Source organism: Peromyscus leucopus, chromosome 7 (assembly GCF_004664715.2).
Source record: "Peromyscus leucopus breed LL Stock chromosome 7, UCI_PerLeu_2.1, whole genome shotgun sequence".
Taxonomy (NCBI): Eukaryota; Metazoa; Chordata; class Mammalia; order Rodentia; family Cricetidae; genus Peromyscus; species Peromyscus leucopus.
Genome location: NC_051069.1, coordinates 98,200,262 through 98,221,817, shown reverse-complemented (window position 1 = coordinate 98,221,817; position 21,556 = coordinate 98,200,262). Strand labels below are relative to the sequence as shown.

Below are 21,556 nucleotides of genomic sequence, written 5' to 3'. Positions count from 1 at the left end.
GGTGCCAGCTATTTTGTTTTTGAGATGAGATAAGGTCTCACTATATATAGCCCAGGCTAACTTCTAACTTCAAATCTCTTGCTGCCTCAGATTCCTAAGTGTTTTAAGTATGAGCTCAATAAATCTATTTTTTTTTTTTTTTTTTGAAAAGGCAGGGTCTGGGCTGGAGAGATGGCTCAGCGGTTAAGAGCACCAACTGCTCCTCCAGAGGTCCTGAGTTCAATTCCCAGCACCCACATGGTGGCTCACAACCATCTGTAATGAGATCTGGTGCCCTCTTCTGTGTACATAATAAATAAATAAATCTTTTAAAAAAATAAAAAGAAAAGAAAGAAAAGGCAGGGTCTCATGTAGCTAGGCTAGCCATAAACACAGCACTTAGCCAAGACAAAGATGATCTTGGGGGATTGGGGATTTAGCTCAGTGGTAGAGTGCTTGCCTAGCAAGCACAAGACCCTTAGTTTGGTCCTCAGTTCCCCCGCCCCCTTCCCCCCCAAAAAGACAAAATAATAAAGATGATCTAGCCCCCAATATAACTACCACCTGCCCCCCTCACTATTTTTTAAAAGGGGTGTGTGTGTGTGTGTGTGTGTGTGTGTGTGTGTGTGTGTGTGTTTTAAAGAGATCCACCTCCTCTGCCTCTACTGGGATTAAAGGCATGTGCTACTTTGTCTAACTGACCCACCCACGCCCACTTCTGAAAATCAGTAGCCCAGAGCAGCCTCAAAGTTTCCATGAACTACTGCATCCTAAGTGCTGGGAGCACAGGCACAAAATCATTTTTAACTAGCTCTCATATATATGGTATAAAAGTATGACCGGTTTTGAGAATTATATTTATTTTATGTATATGGGTATTTGGGGGGCATGTATATGAGTACCTGGTGCCCCAGGAGGTCCAAAGAGGACATCAGATGCCCTGGAACTAGAGTTACAGACAGTTCTAAGCCCCCAAGTAGGTGCTGAGAACTGAACTTGGGTCCTTTTATATATGAATATCCGGATTTCCCAACATTTGTTGAAAAGGCTGGAATTTCCCTAATGAATTATCTTGTCATCCTTATCCAAAATCACCTCACCATATGTACAAGGATTTATTTCTTGGCTTTCTATTCTATTTCTATATCTATCAGCACGATGGTTTTGTTTTGTTTCAAACAGGGCCTTAGGTAGCCCAGACTAACCATAAACTCATGGTCCTCTTTCCTCCATCTCCCAAGAGCTACGACTACAGAAATGTACCACTACCATGCCTGGTACCTTAGTATCACACAGCCAGAAGTCAGCATACGAAGTTCTAAAACCAGCAAGTGTGAGACTTTCAACTTTGTTCAAGATTGTTACTCAGAGTTGCTTCTTTCTTTAGATTTATGAGGTCAGTTTTCCTGATGTTCCCCCCCCCCCAAAAAAAAAAAAAAAAGATTACTTTGAGTTTTAGGGAAAAATCACTTTCTAAAATTGCATAATAATCATAATCTTCTAATATTTCACTGCATTTGGAAGCTCCTTTCAGAACCTAGCCACACTTATCATTTGTATGCATCCTTTTTTGGTTTGTTTGTTTTTGTTTTGTTTTGTTTTTGTTTTGTTTTTCGAGACAGGGTTTCTCTGTGTAGCTTTGTGTCTTTCCTGGGACTCACTTGGTAGTCCAGGCTGGCCTCGAACTCACAGAGATCTACCTGCCTCTGCCTCCCTAGTGCTGGGATTAAAGGCATGCGCCACCACTGCCCGGCTGCATCCTTCTTATACAAGCTCCAGAACATTGTGATTTGGTGGTGGCGATTGGGGTATTCTGTTTGTGTGGAGGCCAGGACAATCTCAAATATCATCATCAAGAATGTCCTCCAGTCAGTCATGGTGGCACATATCTTTTTGTTGATGTTTGAGGCAGAAAGGTTTCTCTGTGTAGCCCTGGCTGTCCTGGAACTCACTCTGTAGACCAGGCTGGCCTCAAACTCAAGAGATCCATCTGTCTCTGCCTCCTGAGTTTTGGGATTAAAGGCATGCACCAACACACTTGGCTAGCTCTTGTCTTCTGGGAGGCAGAGGAGGCGGATGTCTTTGAGTTCAAGGCCAGCCTGGTCTACATAGTGAGTTCCAGAAAAGTCAAAACTACATAATCTTGTCTCAAAAAAAAAAAGGGTGTGTGTGCGTGGAGAACACCTTCTACTGCCTTTGAGAAAGAGTCTCTTATTGGCCTGGAGCCTCATCAGTTAGTCTGGTTTACCAGTGAGCTCCACAGCGATATGCCTCCTCAGTGTCCTCACCTGTTGTATGGCAAGTGCCCCCAAAATAAAACATTGCCTTCAGAGTAAGAGGATGCTCACAAGCCTCAGGAGGCTAAAAGGTCATACATGCAGGAGGACAAAGATTTCTGAAAGATTTTGGAAGATTTTTGAAAGTCCCTATCAACAGCTACTGGGGGGTAGAAAGAAAGTCTTATTGGGAGCGGACTTCACGTCACGGGCTGGAGGCTTCTGGAGTCATTTGGAGTGGGCTTCCCGGTGGTGCAGCTACTTTTGTGTTATCCTTGCTCCTTGTAAGTAACCTCTCACCTGTCAGTAATCCCAATGAAATGCTCACGGGCATTGCTGCAGTCATCACTTTTATCTGTCATGAACTTCCTTCTTGGATGAAGACATATATGCGTGTGTTTGTCTCCTCAGGAAGTCTGCCACACAAATCTCTCCACACCCAGCTTTTTACATGGGTACTGAGGACTGAACTCAGCTCTTCAAGCTTGTGAAGCAAGCATGTTCCTGACTTAGCCATCTCCCCAGCCCATGAGCTATTTTTAAAGGGCCCTAAGAACCCTAAAACTGAGTACTCCTCCCTTACAACTTCTCCCTCTTGGGAGTTCTTCCTCACTTTTCCTTAATAAATCTATATTTTCCTAAAAAAAAACCTTTGAAATTTAGTTAGTCCTGGAAATTAGAAAGTTAATTTTCTAAATTAAAGTTAATTATATATGTAGAATTTCCTGAGAAAAAATTTATTTGTATCAGAAATCTTGCTATGTACACCAGACTAGCTTGGAACTCTCAATTTTCTTGCTGCTGATTCTTAATTGCTGAAAATTACAAGCATATACCACCATTCCTAGACTCCTAAAAAGTGTCTTCATTCAGTCAACATACATTTACAAACTTTTCTATTGTACAAATACAACATTCTACACACTATACTTTATTAAAGCCACCATATTAAATATTACTGAACATAACAAATTTTATTAGATAAGCCCAGAAGGCATTGCAAGAAAACTGTGGAGATAGATCTTTTTTTAATATGGTACTACAAAGTATTTAACAACTAACATGCCAGACACTGCCTTTTAGTAGACCGGGTTACCATTCTGCCAATCAGCAGGTGCTATTAAACCAACAGTCACTGAGCTTCCTAATGCTCAGATTCTGGATAACAGAGTTGTTGAAGTGAAAACACCTTAGAGAAGTCCACAAAAGTATAGAATTATTATGAGTGGGATCCAAAGCTTTGTTAGACGGATAACTCAAGCCTCAAAGTTCGTTAATTAAGACCCCAGTCAAAATGCAGTTCATAAAATGTTTATGTACGATGTTTATTAGTGTAATTTAGCACAATGACACAGAAAAATGTCCCAATATACAAACTGTTAAAAGTCTAAAGTCACAAAAAAATACAAATGAAGCTAAAAATTTGTTTAAAAATAAATAAATAAATATACTGTATCTACAATATTGGGTGATACAGGGGTGGAGGAAGAAAATGAGAATCATCATCACATTTAAGTAGAGAGGCCCCATATAGTCTGTGACCATCATGGTAACAGAGTACTTTTTCTTTTTTTCAAGGGACAGGCTACTTCCTAAGTAGTTATATATGAACCATTACATTATTGCTTTCAAAATAAAATATCTAAATGCAACAGATGGAGCTAACAAACTACATTAAATTTCATCTGGCTATTAGCAGAAAACAGAACATTTCTATAAACTCATAAGGAAAAAACATTAAAAAATTTTTAAAACAAAGTAAGCATAAAATGGAATAAAACAATGTCAATTATGAAATATGAGTGTATGTAACATTTGCTGCCTGGCATTATGAACCTACCTGTCACTTAGAAAAGCTACGGAAAGCAACAAATGTACCGAACATGACTTTTAAAAAGCAAATGCTACTATTTTTTTATTTTAAAGCTCCCTGGCCAACTCCCCTACCCCACAATAAAAAGGAGGGGGAAAAGCAACATACATACATACATACATACATACATACATACATACACACACACACACATATATATATACACACACATATATATATATGTGCTTTTTTTTTTATTTGATGGCATGCTTTCCCACAAGAGTTTCACACTGCTGTCAACAGCTTGGAAGACATGCTGTACCTATCGTAGCCCTCTGGCTAGACCTACAGAGGAGCACTTAGCACAGATACCAGCCTTGTGATCACATCCCTGTGGAAGACAGTGCTTCAGTTGCAGAAGTCACTGCAAGGATTTTCTTATATCTTCAAGTTATTCTGACTTTACCATCCAAACGTACATGGGGGGGGGCTTGCTTTCACAAAGCTCAGGGTAGCCTTGATCTCAGGCTGGCCTCCTACTTCTATAAATCCTGGCTCTTCTTACTGGAGTCTGAAATCTCAGATGTGAGCCACTACAAGCAGATTTCAAAGGTAGTTTTTTGTCAGAAGATAAAATACAAAGCACATTTCACATTCCAGTTCTTATATCAGGATTCCTCTAAGATCTCAAACATGGCCTGGGATTTATGTTCTACTCCCTAAAACCCCAAAGCTTAATCAAAAGTTCCACGGTGCTTATCCTAAATGGTTCTAGGTTTTATGTTGTTTTGTTTCATTTTCTTATTTCTTTGGGAAATGAAGAAAAAAGTACCAATGAGACAGAATGAGAATAAAAGGATTTTACACACAGGACTTCACATAGGATGCACCAATTCTACTGGAATGTGGCAGAAAAAAAGCACTTCAGAGCTCAAGCAGATCCTAATCCTGAAAACAAACAGACCTTAATCCTGAGTGGGTTTTTGAAACAATTAGACAACAATTTCACTAGAAGCCAGGCACAGTGACACCTGCATGAAGTCCCAGCTGGGAAAAGCAATGCTTGAGTCCAGCAGTTCAAGGCCAGCCTGAGTGACACAGTAGGAAGGTGGGCAGCAGCTGTGTGAGCTCTGGCAGGCATTCAGGCCCTTAGTGTAGCTGCTTTAGAAGCTTGCTAAGCGGGCAGTGCTTCTCAAGTGTTCTTCGGTAGCTACTCTGGAGTTCAGGGGAAACTGCTTTTTATCCTACATTACCCTCTGCCCTACTGCAGGAGTCCAAACATTAAAGCTGTGCTCCAGTTTCGTTAACTTCCTAATTCTTACTCTATGATTTTGTTCAAAAAGTAACTTTGAATATTTTTTTTAAAAAAATGACAATAATGTCAAATTTTCAGAAGAATCTAGGTCTAGAAAAATAGATAATATAGTTTATGATAAAAACAATTTGGATCCACCTTGCAAATAACAAAGACCATTAAAAAAAAAAAAAGGTGTCGTCACTGTGTAGCCCTAGCTGGCTGGGATCAGATCAGCTAGCCTCTGCATGCTCACCACAACATCCAGCACAAATAACAATTTCATTCAGAGAAATCATTTTTCAACTGGAAAACATTACTTCAGATTTTAGTAAGGTGGAAAGAAACACTGGTGGCCTGGAAGCCTAACCTTCACCAAAAGCAAGCTCACAGAGGGAAGCAGGAGAGGCAGGAAAGGGAAATGCACTGCAGCTCGGTGGCCTCAAACCCTTTATGAAAGCACAGGTTCTCAACTGGTTTTTACAGTATGCTGATTCCCCCATTGATATGCAAAAAAAAAAAAAGAAAAAAAATGGAAAAGGCCAACTGAAAAATGTTTAAAGAAAAATGTAAAACTGAATTAAATGATAAAATGAATCTAAAAGAGATCAAGGAAAAGAAATGACATTTGATGACTTTTATAAAAATACTAAAATCAAAAGAATTCATTCTGCACATGGTGCTCACAAAGGAAAGGAGGTTCCATCAAGCCCTGCAGAACACAAGAAGCAGGTGGCTTGTTCAGGCATCAGCAGAAAGAGGCCCCGAAGAACTACCCTCAGTTTCTTCTACATGGTGTCCAGGAAGGAAAAGCAAAGCTGCAAAATGCTGAAGGTTTTACAAGTGTAACGGTGCTTAGGAAAGATCACTGGTCTGGTGTTGCGGCAGCCCCAGTGTTGAGAGACACGTTAGGCTTCTAGGAGGAGAAAAATAGAAAGGGAGGAAGAAACAGGAAGGGGAAGGAAAGGGCGGAAAAGCACAGGTCATTAGTAAACAGCAAGTTCAATACAGCAAGACGCTCATAAAATCCACTATGCTATTAGTGGAGCTGCTCCTCTCTCAGCTCTACAGACAACATTCTGTGGAAATCTGAGAGGGGAGTTTTCAAAAAGGCACTAAGCCAGATGCTCTAGTTAGTGATCGTCAAATCAGAAGCAAGTCACAACATGCTCCCCAAAACATGCACTCTTCACCCACTCTATTTCTTCCCTCCTCTAATGAAATCTGTATATTCAATAAAACACCTATTTTTAAAAGCAATGAAAGAGTTCATCGTCAGAACCCAAACAATCTGGATGTGAACACATTTTTACCTAAAGAAGGAAAGGAGTTCAAAAGCAGAAAGATTGGCTCTTATAGTACCAATGGGCAATTCACTAAGAGCTGGGTTTCCTCTTTTGTCATCAGGAAACTCTTGATGTTTCAAGACTATGTATTGGGCACACACAGACCTCCCCCAGCCACTGCACTATTAAGATGTTTTTAAAACACTAAGTCTCAGAGCGGGAAAGTTTTTGGCTCTTTCAGAGTACCTGAGTTTGATTCCCGGCACCCACATCAGATGATTTACAACTATTTTTAATGCAGCTCCAGGAGACCCCATGCTGTCTTTCCACTCCCTACCCCCTACATAAATAGAAATAAAATAAACCTTAAAAAAAACAGAACCCATTAAGTCTTTTCTGGTCAGGCTTGACATCCTGTTGGAGAAGTCTAACCTAGATTTGATAGCTGCTCCTTCCTGTGTAAAAAACAATACCCACTTGTTCCAAACAGCCATTCATATAGATATCCTCCCTCCATCCCTTCTTGCCTCCAGCACTAACTCCAGGTTAAAAATACTGGATTTACTTTTTTGCTTTTTGTTTTGTTAAAAGTTGCTTTTGTTTTTAATTATGTGTACAAGTGTGAGCATGTCTGTGTGTGGTATGTGCATGTGAGTGCAGCTGTACCCTAAGGACAGAAGGAGATTCCCCAGAAGCTGAGGTGACAGATAGTTGTTACTCACCCAACATGGCCCTGCTGGTAATTAACTTGAGGCCCTCAGCAAAACAGCTAGTAATCACTGAGCCCTCTCTCTAGCCCTGGTTTGTTTATGTGAGAAAGGGACTTGATACAAAGTCCAAAGTGGCCTCAAACTGCCTGCTAAGTGCTGGAATTACAGGAGTGAGCCAACACATCCTGGCTAAAAGCACATGCTTAGTGGGCAGCCCCCCCCCCCGGGGGGGGGGCCGGCACCTTTAATGCCAGCACTTGGGAGGCAGAGCCAGGCAGATCTCTGTGAGTTCAAGGCCACCCAGGACAGGCACCAAAACTACACAGAGAAACTGTCTCGAAAAACTAAAAAATAGTAATAATAAAAATAATAAATGCTCATGTTTAAGCCACTTTTCCTTTAATCACAGAAAACCTTACAAATCATATCTTTCCTTTCAAAGCAAGAGCAGAAATAATTAATACATATGAGTATAACAGTCAAAGTTAAAAAAAAGAAAAAAAAAAGTCAATTCTTTTGAACATGACACTTATGCTTGTTCCTGGTTTTCAAAGTACAGTATATATGAGTTACTAATTAGAAAGCTAATTTTATGAAGTAAAACTTACATTCACAAAAAATAGAACCTAGACTTCAACTTCTTTGAGGTATAAAGATATGTACATTTACAAGATACTAGAAGTGGAACATAGGGTCTCATACGTGTTTGGCAAGTAACTATCACTAAACTATATTGCTGGGTATTTTATTTTGAAATGAAGTCATAATAAATTACCCAGAGTGGCCAGGAACTCACTCTATAGAGTTGTGCTCTTCCTGCCTCTGCCTCCCAAGTTGCTAGGATTATAGGCCTGAGCCACTAAAGTTCATCTTACAGCATTTCTTAAGGTTAGTAAATAAAGAGTCAGGCTGGAGAAAGGGGTTAGCAATTAAAAGCACTTGCTGCTCTTGCTGAGGACCTAAATTCAGTTCCCAGCACACACATGATGGCTTACAATTATCTGTAACTCCAGTTCCAGGGCATCTAATACATTCTTCTGGCCTTCTTAGGCTCCTGCACACACGTGGTATACATAAACTCGTGCAAGCACACACATACACAAATTAAATTAAGGGGTTGGGGGATTTAGCTCAGTGGTAGAGTGCTTGCCTAGCAAGCACAAGGCCCTGGGTTCAGTCCTCAGCTTTGAATTAAAAATAAATAAATAAAATAAATTAAAAATAAATAAAGCATATATTTTAAAGAAACTGTATTGCTAACAACAGCCTTTTGGAAACCTTTAGAACTGAACAATTCTATGGTAGTTAAAGGGAAGGCTTTCATGGCTTAATTATATAAAAATTGAAACAAAAAAGTACATCTTGTGCTTGTCTCCAATGTACTGATGAGAATCAAAATGCTGCACCCCAGAGTTAAGAGAGTTTTCTGATGCAAGAACAATCAATGTACTCTGAGCACTAAAAGCCAAACTCATTTGGATCAACTGTGTCAGCCTGATCATAACTGCAAATTAAGTGCAGTTACTTACAAAAATATAGTGCATGACTCTCACACAGGCTACCTAAGAGACATTTCATAAAATACAACACATCCTATGTGGGCATATTCCTGCTATGGTGCTGGCATTTTTAAATGCTCATTATAAACACACCGGGAGGGTAGGAGAGAGGGCTCATGCTGGTTATGAGGTGAAACCCTAAGGGAACTCTGTGCTGAAAGAGTACTAGTACTGGGCTACAAGTTAAAGGTAGAAACAAATCCCAAAAGCAACAGTTAAGGGGAAAGATAGAAAAATTGAAGACAAAACACAAAACAAAGCACTTTAATTTATTGTTGTGGGTTTCTTTCTTTCTTTTTTTGTTTCATTTTGTTTTTTGAGACAGGTTTCTCTGTGTGACAAGCCCTGGCTATCCTGAAACTCACTTTGTAGACCAGGCTGGCTTCAGACTCACAGAGATCAGTCTTCTGAGTGTTGGGATTAAAGGTGTGTGCACCACCACCTGGCTGCTGAAGGTTTCTTAATACTGATTTTAACAGGAAACTAAGTGCAAAGCACATTCAGGTTAGAGACCTGGCTCATCAGGACTTCAGGGAGCAGAGAAAGGTTTCTCATATAGCAAGGTGATGGCTTTTTTGCCATTAAAAAGTTAAAAGTTTGAAAGTTCAAGATTGATTCAATTCTTATGTGGTTCATTCACTTCCAGTAAACATTCAAGAACTATGAAAGCAAACTCTGCTCTTTCTATTGTTGAAAGATGCCCCAGATTAAAATACCTCCAACAGGAACAGCAGGTTCTTAGAAATAACTCATATACTTCCATAAAAATACTCCAAGGAGCTTGCCAAAATGTTTACTATGGAAATGTCTACATTTGAGGAATCCCAGAGACCACTTACCTGTAGTGTTATTCCCTTCCATTCCATGATCACCATTGGCTAGAAGCATTGGTTTAGAAGATGAAATACCTGCAATAATTATGAAGAAAAATTACGCATTGTAAAACAAAGTAAAAATAAAAAAGGAACTACCGACTATGTAATTTTTTTGTTACTCTTTGTAGTATCAGCAGTACAAAGCACATCAAAACTATCCAAAATCGTCAATCTTCAGTAAAAGAAAACACACTAATTCCTGTCCCACTCACACCTTCAGTACTATCACCAAAGAAAAGGCCTTTCTTTTTTTCTTTTTCAGATTTATTTATTTTATGTACATGATGAGAGTTTTGCCTGAGGAGGGGGCTGGTGCTGAGAGAGAAGGAACCCTTGGGACTGGGTGGTCGTAAAGCCACCTTGTGTGGGTGCTACCTCTAGAGCAACAATAGCTCTGAACCACAGAGCCATCTATTCACCTTGAAAGGGGCCTTTTGTTTGTTTGCTTGTTTATTGGTTTTCCTTTTCATTTTTTAAAATTTATTTATTTTAAACAGTAAAATATTTTCTCTGTAGAAAATAGTACAAATGAAAACATTTCCCAATAAGCCCTTTTAAGCCAAATGAAAGCTGAATTATACATATAAATATTAGATTCTGGGATACAGAAGAGATCTAACTTAATCTGTTCAGAGAGCTATGTTTTACTTAAGTTGTGTAAGTGATATTCCTATTCATCTTTCCCTTCACTGTATGATTTATGGCAGACATTTTTCTATAGGATCATCCATAATCTAAAAAGATTTTAGCCTCCCCTCCTGAAAGTACTGCCCAGCATTTTCTTTCATCAGCTTGATTATTTATTGGTTTTTCAAGACAAAGTTTCTCTGTGTAGCTTTGGAGCCTTTCCTGGAACTTGCTCTGTAGACCAGGCTGGCCTTGAACTCACAGAGAGAGATCCACCTGTCTCTTCCTCCCAAGTGCTGGGATCAGAGGGGTGCACCACCACCTCCCGGCAAGAAAGGTCTTTCTAAAAAGCAAGTCTAAGGGTCTGTCCATTATATATCCTCCACCACCACCTCGGCACCACCACCAACTGCCAGGCAGGTTTTCTTTGTGTTGACCTGGCTGTCCTGGAAATAATTCTGTAGACCAGCTGGCCTTGAACTGAGAAATCTGCCTGCCTTCTGCCTTTAAGTGTTCGGACTAAGGTATGTGCCACCACCGCCAGGCATAAGTGTTTTTACTCTAAAAATTACCAAAGATTGCTAACAGATTCAATTAAAAAAAAAAATCCACAAAGCACCTCAGTTTAAGTAAGCATGTTTCACTTGAAATGATCCAGGGGCTTAGGACACTCCTCCAATAGGAGGTCCTCCAATAGGAGCTCCAGGACACCATCATTGCTGCTGGGCAAAAAGACTACATGGAGACTACTAGGAATCCTCTGTTGTGTTTTTGTATGGAGGCAGGGTTTCACAGCCCAGTTTAGCCTCAAGCTTGTTTGTATACACACAGGAAGTCTTTGGGTACTATATAAAACTGGGTGAGCATGGTGGTACACTCAGGATATGAGGCAGGAGAATCATTAAGTTCATGATCTTCCTCAACTATAAAGTAACTTTGAGGCCAGCCTGGCCTACATGAGACCCTGCCTCTGAAAATAAATAAATAAAATAAAAAGTAGGGTCAAGGTTTTGTGTTTTTGTAAATGGATACCTAATTGTTCAGCATTATTTGTTGAAAAGACTATCTTTGCCATATTGAATTCCTGGTGCAAATGTGCAACTTTGTGGAAAATCAATTGATAACATTTTGTGTTACTTTGTTTCTGGGCTTTCTATTCTGGAAGTGTTGTTTCTGTTTAGTTTCAGGATGTGTGTGTGTGTGTGTGTGTGTGTGTGTGTGTGTGTGTGTGTGCGCGTGCGTGTGCGCGCGTGTGAGTGTGTGAGCATGTGTGCACATGTGCATCAAACCCAGAGCTTTACACTTCAGTGCTTTGCTTTTAGCAGCTAGGAAGGCATTTTACTGATGAACTATACCTCCAACCCTAGGCTTTTCCTCCAATTCTCATCTTTTCCATGGATTTTTAAGTGTAGGTATTCTGACACCATATAAGTTTGGCAACATTGATTTTTCTCTTTGAGCAGGGTCATGCTTAATTCCCAGGCTGGCCTTGAACTCATTTTGTAGCCTAGACATAAAACAGACAGACAGACAGACAAGTATGGCAGCATCTCAGTGCTGGGAAGGTAGAAACAAGAGGATCCCTGGAATTTGCTGAACCCACCAGTCTAGCCAAATCAGCAGGCTCCAGGTTCATTGAGAGACCTTCCAGGAAAGGAAGAGAAAGGAAAGGGAAAGGGAAATGAAAAGGGGAGAAAGAGGAAAGGAAAGGAAAAGGGGAAAGAAATGGAAAGGGAGTTGAAAGGAAGGCACTGAAAATATTCCTCTGGCTTCCACATGAATGTGAGCAGGCATGTGTGCAGTGTACAATCTTGATGAGATCTTATTTACAATAGAGACAAACAGAAAAATCAACTGGGGATGTTCATTTTCTGAAAGGCTCTGATTAGAATTAGCATTTCCACAATCTGCGTAGTTTGCCTGCTGACCAGTTTCCAGGAATCATCCAAGAGCCTCCTGAAAAGTCTTCCCCACGTTACAACCTGGGTGTAGTTCCCCCAAGAGAGGAGGATCAGTGCCTGCTTAGATCATCCCTTTCAGGGGTTCTTTCCCTCTCTGAGAGTGTTTGTAGGAGGGTTCGGGCAAGATAGGCAGTCAAAAGAATTCTAACAGGGAGACATTTTTCAACCTCTGAAACATTTTATTTCAAGAAAATGGCACAGATATCCAGTTTGGAAACTAGTCAATCAATAGTATTGGAGGCCACTGAGCATGGACCCTCCCTAATTACCAGCTTTGGACACCCCACCCATATCCCTGGTAACACACTCATCTTAAAGGGAAACTGCAGCTGGGGTGTAAAATAAATACATAAATTTATTTAATAAAAAAAAGAAATGAAAACTTGCTGGGCAGTGGTGGCACATTCCTTTAATCCCAACACTCAGAGACAGAGGCAGGTAGATCTCAGTGAGTTTCCAAGCCAGCCTTATCCAGGACAACCAGGGCTACACAGAAAAACCCTGGCAGTGGGGAGAGGGAGGAATGATCCTCAGAGGTATTTTTCACAGATACTTTTCAAAGACAAAAGGAAATCTAGACACTACACTACAATAAAAAATGCAGGCTTTTTCTTTGGAAGCTAACAAACACAGTCTAGCCCCTTGATATCATGAGCAGATACTATCAAGAGCAGAAATCCTTGATAGTAATGTAATGTTGAACTGAAAAGACCACTCTGTTATCTCAAAGGAACAAGAAAAAGCAAGGTATATCAGAGTACTAATTAGAAAAAAGAGATAAAAGGGTGAAAGAACAAGTTTCCATTAAATCCGCATAAATAACATGTATCCTGTTCACTCTTCACATAATGTACTGTCCTGATCCAGACATGCCAGCTATGTTCCACCCCACTCTTGGCATCAAGTCCCTGTCCTCAAACAATCAGCACTTAAGATTCATCATCCCTAGCTTAAGAAAGAGTACATATTTTTAAAAAATCTGTCCTGTTTTAAAATGTAAATCATAAGAAAATGGAAATTTTACAAAGATTGGTATTTTTTTTTGGCCATGGAAGGGGTAAAACTATAATCTGGTAACAGCTAGTATGACTAAAGGATAGGAAAACAGAAAATCTCATTTAAATTATTAAAACAAACCTATATAGTCAGGCAATTATCAATTGAGAAATACTAACTCAATCTATTATCAGTATTTAATTCATGAAAAAAATAAAGACATATAAAATGAATATAAACAGAATGCTGTAGCATTATTTAAAAATAGCCAAATATCCATGAAAAAATTTAACATAAGAGTAAAATACCAGAGAAGCCAGGACATATGGGTGGAGGTAGAGGAGCGTGGGAAAAAGGCTAATATGGCAAAATAAGTATTTTATGTAAGGATATATTCTTATCCTCATCCCATTTCTTCCTCTCTTTCCCCTTCTCAAATAATCAGAAAATAGTATGAAACAAACACTACTAGCAAATGTTAAGGGAAAAGATAGGACACAGGGAGTAGACACAGAAAAATTCTCACAAAATCCTGTCTCAGAGAAGCACATTACAGAATTTAAGAGAGGATAAACAAGGAAAGCGAAGAAGCATGTTAACTTCAACATACTAGCAGGGGCTGAAGAGATGTTTCAGAGGTTAAGACCACTGACTGCTCGTCAGTTCAATTCCCAGCAACCACATGGTGGCTCACAACCACCTAATGAGATCTGGTGCTCTCTTCTGGTGTACAGGCATACATGCAGATAGAATACTGTATATATAATAAATAAGTAAATAAATCTTTAAAAAAATCTGCTATCTATTAAAAAAAATACTAGCAGAAGTATTTAAAAGCATCAGAGGGCTGGAGAAATGCTTCAGTGATCTACTGGTCTCCAGAGATGCCAGACACATACCTGGTACCCAGACATGTACCTGGTACCCAGACATACGCAGGCAACACTCATACACATAATAAAATTACATGAATCTTCAGTGCTGAATGTGGTGGTACATACTTAATGCCATCTCTATACTTGAGTAGTTAAAGAGAATTCAAGACCAGCTTCATCTAAACTAAAGACACAATCTATAAAGAAGAAAGTAATAAAGAACTTAAGAAAGGTAGCCTGGAGGCTGGAGAGATGGCTAAACACTTAAGAAAGCATATTTTTCTTCCAGGTTCAGTTCCCAGCACCTACACAGGGGGCTCACAACTGCCTGTAACTCCATTTCCAAGGAATCCAATGTCCTTCTCACCTCTGGGGGCACCCACATTCATGTATACATATCCACACAAAGAAATAACCATACACATAACTAAAAATAAAATTTAAAAGGATAGCCTCTAGTGATCTAGAAACTATGAGAATATGCATAAGATAAAAAATAAATGGAAATACATAAAGAAACTACAGGCTAAATGTGGAATAGATGAACAGTAAAATTGCCAAGTTTGTCCCTTACTTCTCCACATTCACCAATTTTCATTCCCACTATAGTCAGCCTCCTGTCACCTCACACATGGAAGTATACGCTGGACACTATGACAGGAAATGAAGCTATCTCACCAGTGACAAAGATATCTGGAGGGGTGGAGAGCTCTGAACCTCCTCAGAGCATTAGCCACTGACACACTGTGGTAGCGCTGTCACATACTGCCAAAGGCAAGCACAGGAACAGTTATCCATCACAGCATATCTCAAACAAAACTTCCAATAAATAACTAAGGAAAAGGTGCATTTAAAGAGAACCAGCACCACCCAGGCAAATCATGCTAACACAGTTAGCTAAGCACTCTGAGCTATACTCCCAGCCAAAATAGTAGATTCTATAAAAGACATACTTCCCTCAGAGACAAGAAAAACAACCATGCAACTAGGAAACCAAAGTATGGCCTATACAAAGTAAAATATGTAATGACTACTAAAAAAAAAATCCTTTTAGATGGTTTCCAATTGTCTACACCAAGATTGAAAGAGTTAAAAATGGGATGTCAACTTTAGAAAATGAGAATAATTTTTGAAAACATATTATAGTTTCCTTAACATATAATGTAAACTATTGAGAACATGTCACAATAAATCTTGCTACCACATTCTTGGTCAAGATTAAAACTTCTACAAAAACTGAGAACGGGGACAGTTGGGTAGCTCAGAGCTTAAACGTGCTTGCTATGCGAGCCTGACAACCTGCATCCAACTCTGTCTGCAGTGCTCAGGGTCTCTCTGCTGCTACTACCTGTAGCACCTGAGACTTTTCCTACCTTTTAAATCTTTAACTGGCAGAGAAAATGAACCCAATCAAGACCCCTAGACTATCATTTTGAGGGTTCATCCTGAATTTCTTCTGAAGAAGATATCATTTTAGGATTTCTTTTGAGGGCCACTGACTCAATAAAGATGTGACAAAATTCCCCAAGATTCCTTCAAGTTCCCCACTGGCTTACATCCTGGACAGCTGGAGCAAGTCAAACCCTCAGGGATTTAGAATCTACTTTTCAACCAGTGCATGTCCTAAAAATCCTTTAGAAAATAATGAAAATTGACCCCCAAAATGAACTCTTAATTATGATACTCATCTTTCAATTAGAGTAATTTTGTAAGCAAGGAGAAAAGTCCCCTAAAATACCCTATGCTTGGCTTTTCTTTTACCTACGGGATCATACAGATCTTGCTAAACATTACAGGATGGTCCTGCAGATTCTACTTGAAGTAGGCTTTATGTGTCTGCTCAAGTTTATTTTAATAAAGTACTTAATTTCTGATCAAGCTTCACCTAAATATTACAGATTAATTAAAAATAATAAACTGGTGCAACTGACCTCTGGGTGTTCAATAAACATATTTGGAGGTCTACACTGATGTGGTCAGAATAATAGGGAAAATATTTTCCCTCTTGTCCTCCAAAGTCAATTAAGTCTCAGCATTTCTAAATGTCCTGTATCTGTGGAAAGTCACCTTTTCAGTTGTTCAGGGAAGTCATAGAGATGACACTTAGTGGACTGTCTGCAAAGAAGAGGGCCAACACCCAAATATAAAACAATGGTCAAACAAGGCCTTTGATTTATGCTCATAAAGATGGAATGATTGGCAAAAGAGTGTAGGAGTCATAGGCTACCCCAAGCCCAAGTAACTCCTGAGATCAGCTCTTCAACTGGCCTTGACAACAAATGAGAGTTATTAATCTTGGCCACCTGCACAGTCTTAATAAACAACCAAAGGATATGTGTGTTTAACCGTCCTCAGATGTACTTAACCATATGAAACACTATTTGCACAACTATTTCGCACTAATGATTCTCTTCCTGATAACACTATCTGTTTCTAGAAGAGCACTTCTTAGAGCTATAATATGATGTCCTGTGATCTAACCAATCATGTTTTCTGATTAAAGGTACCTGCCAGATACCTTGTTGTCAAACTTACTGATGCTGATGTCAAGTTGTGACTTCAACAAATAAAACCTGGATTTCAGGTTTGGCCCATATTATCCACCACCACTGGAGGTTACAGCTGGCAGAGGCAACTCTTACTGGTAGTTACTGCCAATAAGAATTCTATAGGATTCTGTCTGATAAAATGTTTCTGGTACATAGTCCAGTCAGCTACAAAATTATGCCTCACCTTGTTAAACAAAACTTAGACTTATCATAATGTCAGAGAACTTTTCTCATTAACTTTGTCTCTGAATGTCCCTCACAAGGTTACAAAAGAAGAAAACTCAATGGTTGACTTCTAAACATAAATTAACTTATGAAAGGTTCCTGGAACTCTTGAACCAGACAGATTTTGACCTTCTCCACGGTGTACATCTTGCAATAGATAATGGCAGCAGAGAAATCAATCTTGGTGATACCTAGGACAAAGCCTACAAGAATTCTTTGGAAAGTCTCCTCAAGCATGAAACCACCCAAAACCTTTAGTTTTCCTCGGGTACTTGTCAGATTGCCCTCAAAGGTAACTAATTCTGTATTCTTATTCTTATCAATACACGTTACATATATTTAAAAAAAAAAAAAAGAATCCTTTGAACCATTTTCTTGAATGTTTTTCAAGATATGAGCAAACTGCCTCAATTATTTTTCTAACTATAATGAGCAAAATTATTAATATGCCTCAAATTTTTTCTAACTATAATATATAATATGAGCAAAACTGCCTCAACTGTTTTTCTAACTATACTCCCAGTAGGAATTACAAGACTAACAGTCACTTTTTTCTTTAAGTTTTTCAAGACAGCGTTTCTCTGTGCAGCCTCGGCTGTCCTGGAACCTGCTCTGTAGACAGACTGGCCTTGCACTCAGAGATCTGCCCTTGAAATCTGAGCTGCCCCTTTAAATCCCACCCCTTGGTGCTGCCCTGAGTGTTTTTCCGATTTTCCTCCCAAGGTGTTTCACTCTTGCTCTCCCCCCACTCCCCTCTCTGCCATGAAGTAGGCACACCTCTCTTTCTGTCTTTTCTGTCTCTTTATCTGCTATTATAATAAACCATTTCTGAGCAGATGCAGCGCCTGTGTGAGAATGAATGACTTTCCACTAGCCACTTACCACCCCCACCCCCCCCACCCCTGGAATCTGCCCAGCATGTTTCCCTGCATGCTTGGGATTACACTTACACTTACACTTACACACACACACACACACACACACACACACACACACACACACACACACCATACCAAGTCATAACACCTGCCTTGCAGGTTCTTCAAGGACTACGTCTCCACCACTAGGCCACTCTCACTTTTATACATTACACACGCTGCCACGCTCATGACAAGCTCCAAAACACACACCATCACCAGTTGGCTGTCTTAAACTCTGGACCATCGCTGTCGGTTCAATTTTATCATGGCTCCTTAGACCCTCCTTTGCGGCACTGACTGCTGCTCCTCCGTCATCTCTAAACAGCTCAAAGCAGTCATTACACACAGAATCCCTAACAAAGGTTAGGGTGACCTTTAAGAGGGGTTAGACAGACTCCTTGGTAGCCAGATAGATAGGGAGATGGGTCATGGCTAGGTAATCAAGATGGCTCTTTTCCAAGATGGCCTGCTTCTTCCTCACTCAACTGACCTGAAACAAAGCTTAGAAGCTTAAAACAAAGGCCTTGTAGACTTGTCTCCAGCCAGCAGGCCGCCTGGCTTAACAAGTTCAAGGCCTACTCAAGACATGTCACACAACAGTTCTTAAATATTAGTAATAGTAATAACAATAAATTTACAATCTGGTTAAGTGACAGCACCATATTTGTAAGAAATAACACACAAAGCATTTATCAGATTAAAAGAAAACAGACCAAACAGAAATAAGAGAAGTGACGTGACCACACACACAATACACGGAGCTTCAGTCTAGAAGAGAAGCAAAAATATTATGACACCAATAAGAAGAAAACCTAGGATTCATAGGAGGAAAAAGCTCGAAAACTTCTTTCAAACAAGTAGTAATCACTATACAGCACTGGGAAAATCCTCAAAAGATGCTATACTGACTTCTCACTGAATTCCACATAGGATCTTCATTTAATGAAATAAACTTCAGTTCAACACAGACAGTATTAAAACAGCACACCTTTTTTTTTGTTTTTTTGTTTTTGTTGTTGTTGTTGTTTTTCCGAGACAGGGTTTCTCCAGGTAGTTTTAGTGCCTGTCCTGGATCTTACTCTGTAGACCACGCTGGCCTTGAACTCACAGAAATCCGCCTGAACAGCACACATTTTTAAAATTAATCATATTCTCCGCATTCCACCTCCCCCCAGGCAGGGGAGGTTTCTCTGTGTAACAGCCCTGGCTGTCCTAGAACTCCCTTTGCAGACTAGGCTCTGTTGCCTGTGCCTCTCCAGTGCTGGAATTAAAGGCATGCACCATTATGCCCAGCTAAAAATTAACCATATTCTTAGAGGAATAGAAACCCAAAGTTGCCTTTAAAAAAGTAAAAAAAAAAAAAATTACTCTCCATAACAGATTTCAGACTCCCACATGTGGCAAATAAACCTGGAAAAGAACGGGGGTAAAGCGCTGAGGAGAAGAGAGCCATGAGGAGGAGAGTAGGCCTTTGGTCAGACAGGGAAGATTGGGAGCACAGGCTCAGCACGAGCCTTTGCAAACCTGTACTGCCAGACTCTTGCCAACATCACCCTCTTGTGGCAAATGTTGGCGAACTGCACTATTTCATTAAGGCCAAGTCACATGAACAAACTTCTCTGCAGTCCAGTCCATTGCCCATCCTTTCCAGACTGACTTACCTTACCTCCTCTAGCCCAGGAGGACCAAAACCCTGCTAGGCCTCAGCCCAATGCACTTTTCATAAGCTCCACATAATCTGAATTGCTGGTTCAAAGGCTCACCCTTGAGGAGCACTGTCCTAAACGAACTTTCTCTTTTTGAAACAGAGTCTTTCTACATAGCTCAAGCTATCCTGGAACTCACTATGTGGACCAGACTAGGCTATCCTGGAACTCAGAGATCTACCTGCCTCTGCCTCCTGAATGTTGGGATAAAAACATACACCATCGTCTAATATTTTATTCTACACAAATGTTGGTCTCAAAGAACTAGAGAGTTAAGTAGAAGCTATTAACCTCAAATCTTATGAACAGGACACAGAAAAAAAGTCTAAGTGACCTGCCCACAAACTTGCTAATTGCTCATGTGAATTTGAAAAATGTATGAGATGCTCACCTACATGAGGCAGTCACAGAATTTCTGCTTTGTCATTCATATTTGAAAGACAGATGCAAGGGCCAGCCACACAATGCTCATAATGAACTACCAGACATTGGGCAGTTTATGAGTAAAGCAGAGAAGAGCAATACATCTCAAGAACAATGACAAATACAGTAGGCAACAAGCATGCCACTGCACCCACTCATGAGCTTGAAATACATTCCTCCCTTTAATAATTAAGAAAAGGGTTCTTAGAATTGGTGCCATCATGTTTGTTACACCAAGTGTAGTCAGATAAAAAGGAACTCTCCTACTTTATATAAATGCTCACATGAAGGCAGCCATGCTTTTTTAATTCCTCATTTTATTAACATTTTTTTTTCTTTGAGACAAGGTTTCTCTGTATAGTTTTGGAGCCTTTCATGGAACTCACTCTGTAGCCCAGGCTGGCCTGAACTCACAGAGATCTGCCTGCCTCTGCCTCCGAGTACTGGCTGGATTAAAGGCGTGCCCCACCAACGCCCAGCCTTATCAATTGTTTTATTTTGAGATAGGGTTTCTTCTAGCACAGTTTAGCCTTGAACTCCCTATGTAACCAGAGATGACCTTGATTTTACCTTATCTATCTCCCAAGTGCTAGGTGTGGAGCATACTGCATGATTGATTATTCTTCACTTTTTAGTTGAAGGCCTTTAAGGAGGCCATAAAAGTAGTAAATGAAGCAAGCGGATCTCTGTGAGGCCAGCCTGCTCTACAAAATTTGTTCTAGGACAGCCAGAACTGTAACACAGAGAAACCTTGTCTCGAAAAACCAAAAAAAGGAAAGAAAAACAACTATTGTTCAAAGAGTTCTATTATATGTAGCTTGTTCAACTGTTTCTTCTATATCTAGATGCAAAACTTAGTTTAAACTTCCTTTGATTGGCCTGAGTTTCAGTCAAACAAGTGAGAGACTACAAAGCCTGTTCCAAAAACAAAAACCAAATTTAGGTGTGTACCTCAGGTTTGGGCATAAAAAAAAAAAGGTAGATGTATAGAGAAACATAAAAATAATGAAGACCTCTAGGCCTTGAGGCACATGCCTATAATCCCAAACACTGAGAAAGCTGAAGCAGGAGGATCAAGAGTTCCAGGGTAGCTCAGGCTACATCTTAAGACCTTATCTCATAGAACAAAAGTAACAATAAATTAAAATCTTTAGAGTTAATTCCATTGTGTCTGAAAACTGTGCAAAAGAACTTACTTGGAGTTAAAGAGATGGCTTGCCAGTTAAGAGCACTTATTGCTCTTGCTGAGAACCAAATTCAGTTCTCAGAATTTGTTGTTTGTTTCCTGACTCGAACTCACAGAGATCCACCTGGCTCTACTTTCAGATGCTGGGATTAAACGCCACTACTGCCTGGGAGACATGTTAATATCATACTGATCAAATCACTCTAGATGAGGTATAGCCAGGTATCATGGCTGTCATGATTCTAATCGCAGTATTAAAAGAGGCAGAGACAGGAGCAGCTTTGTGAGTTAGAGGC

The 21,556-nt window shown here is 39.8% G+C and overlaps 1 protein-coding gene across 15 annotated transcripts in view; it reads right to left on the bottom strand.

The window, feature by feature from the left end:
* The window catches only part of Map4 (microtubule associated protein 4), a 142,634-nt gene that overhangs the window by 69,782 nt on the left and 51,296 nt on the right, over positions 1 to 21,556 (bottom strand). For 14 of the 15 annotated variants that reach the window (XM_037207948.1, XM_028886882.2, XM_028886881.2 and 11 more), the window contains one exon: positions 9,757 to 9,825. In XM_037207948.1, coding sequence (XP_037063843.1) covers positions 9,757 to 9,825 — 69 coding nt within the window. Of the gene's footprint in view, positions 1 to 5,949; positions 6,279 to 9,756; positions 9,826 to 21,556 lie in introns of those variants that run through there. The other variant, XM_028886898.2, reaches the window with a different exon arrangement.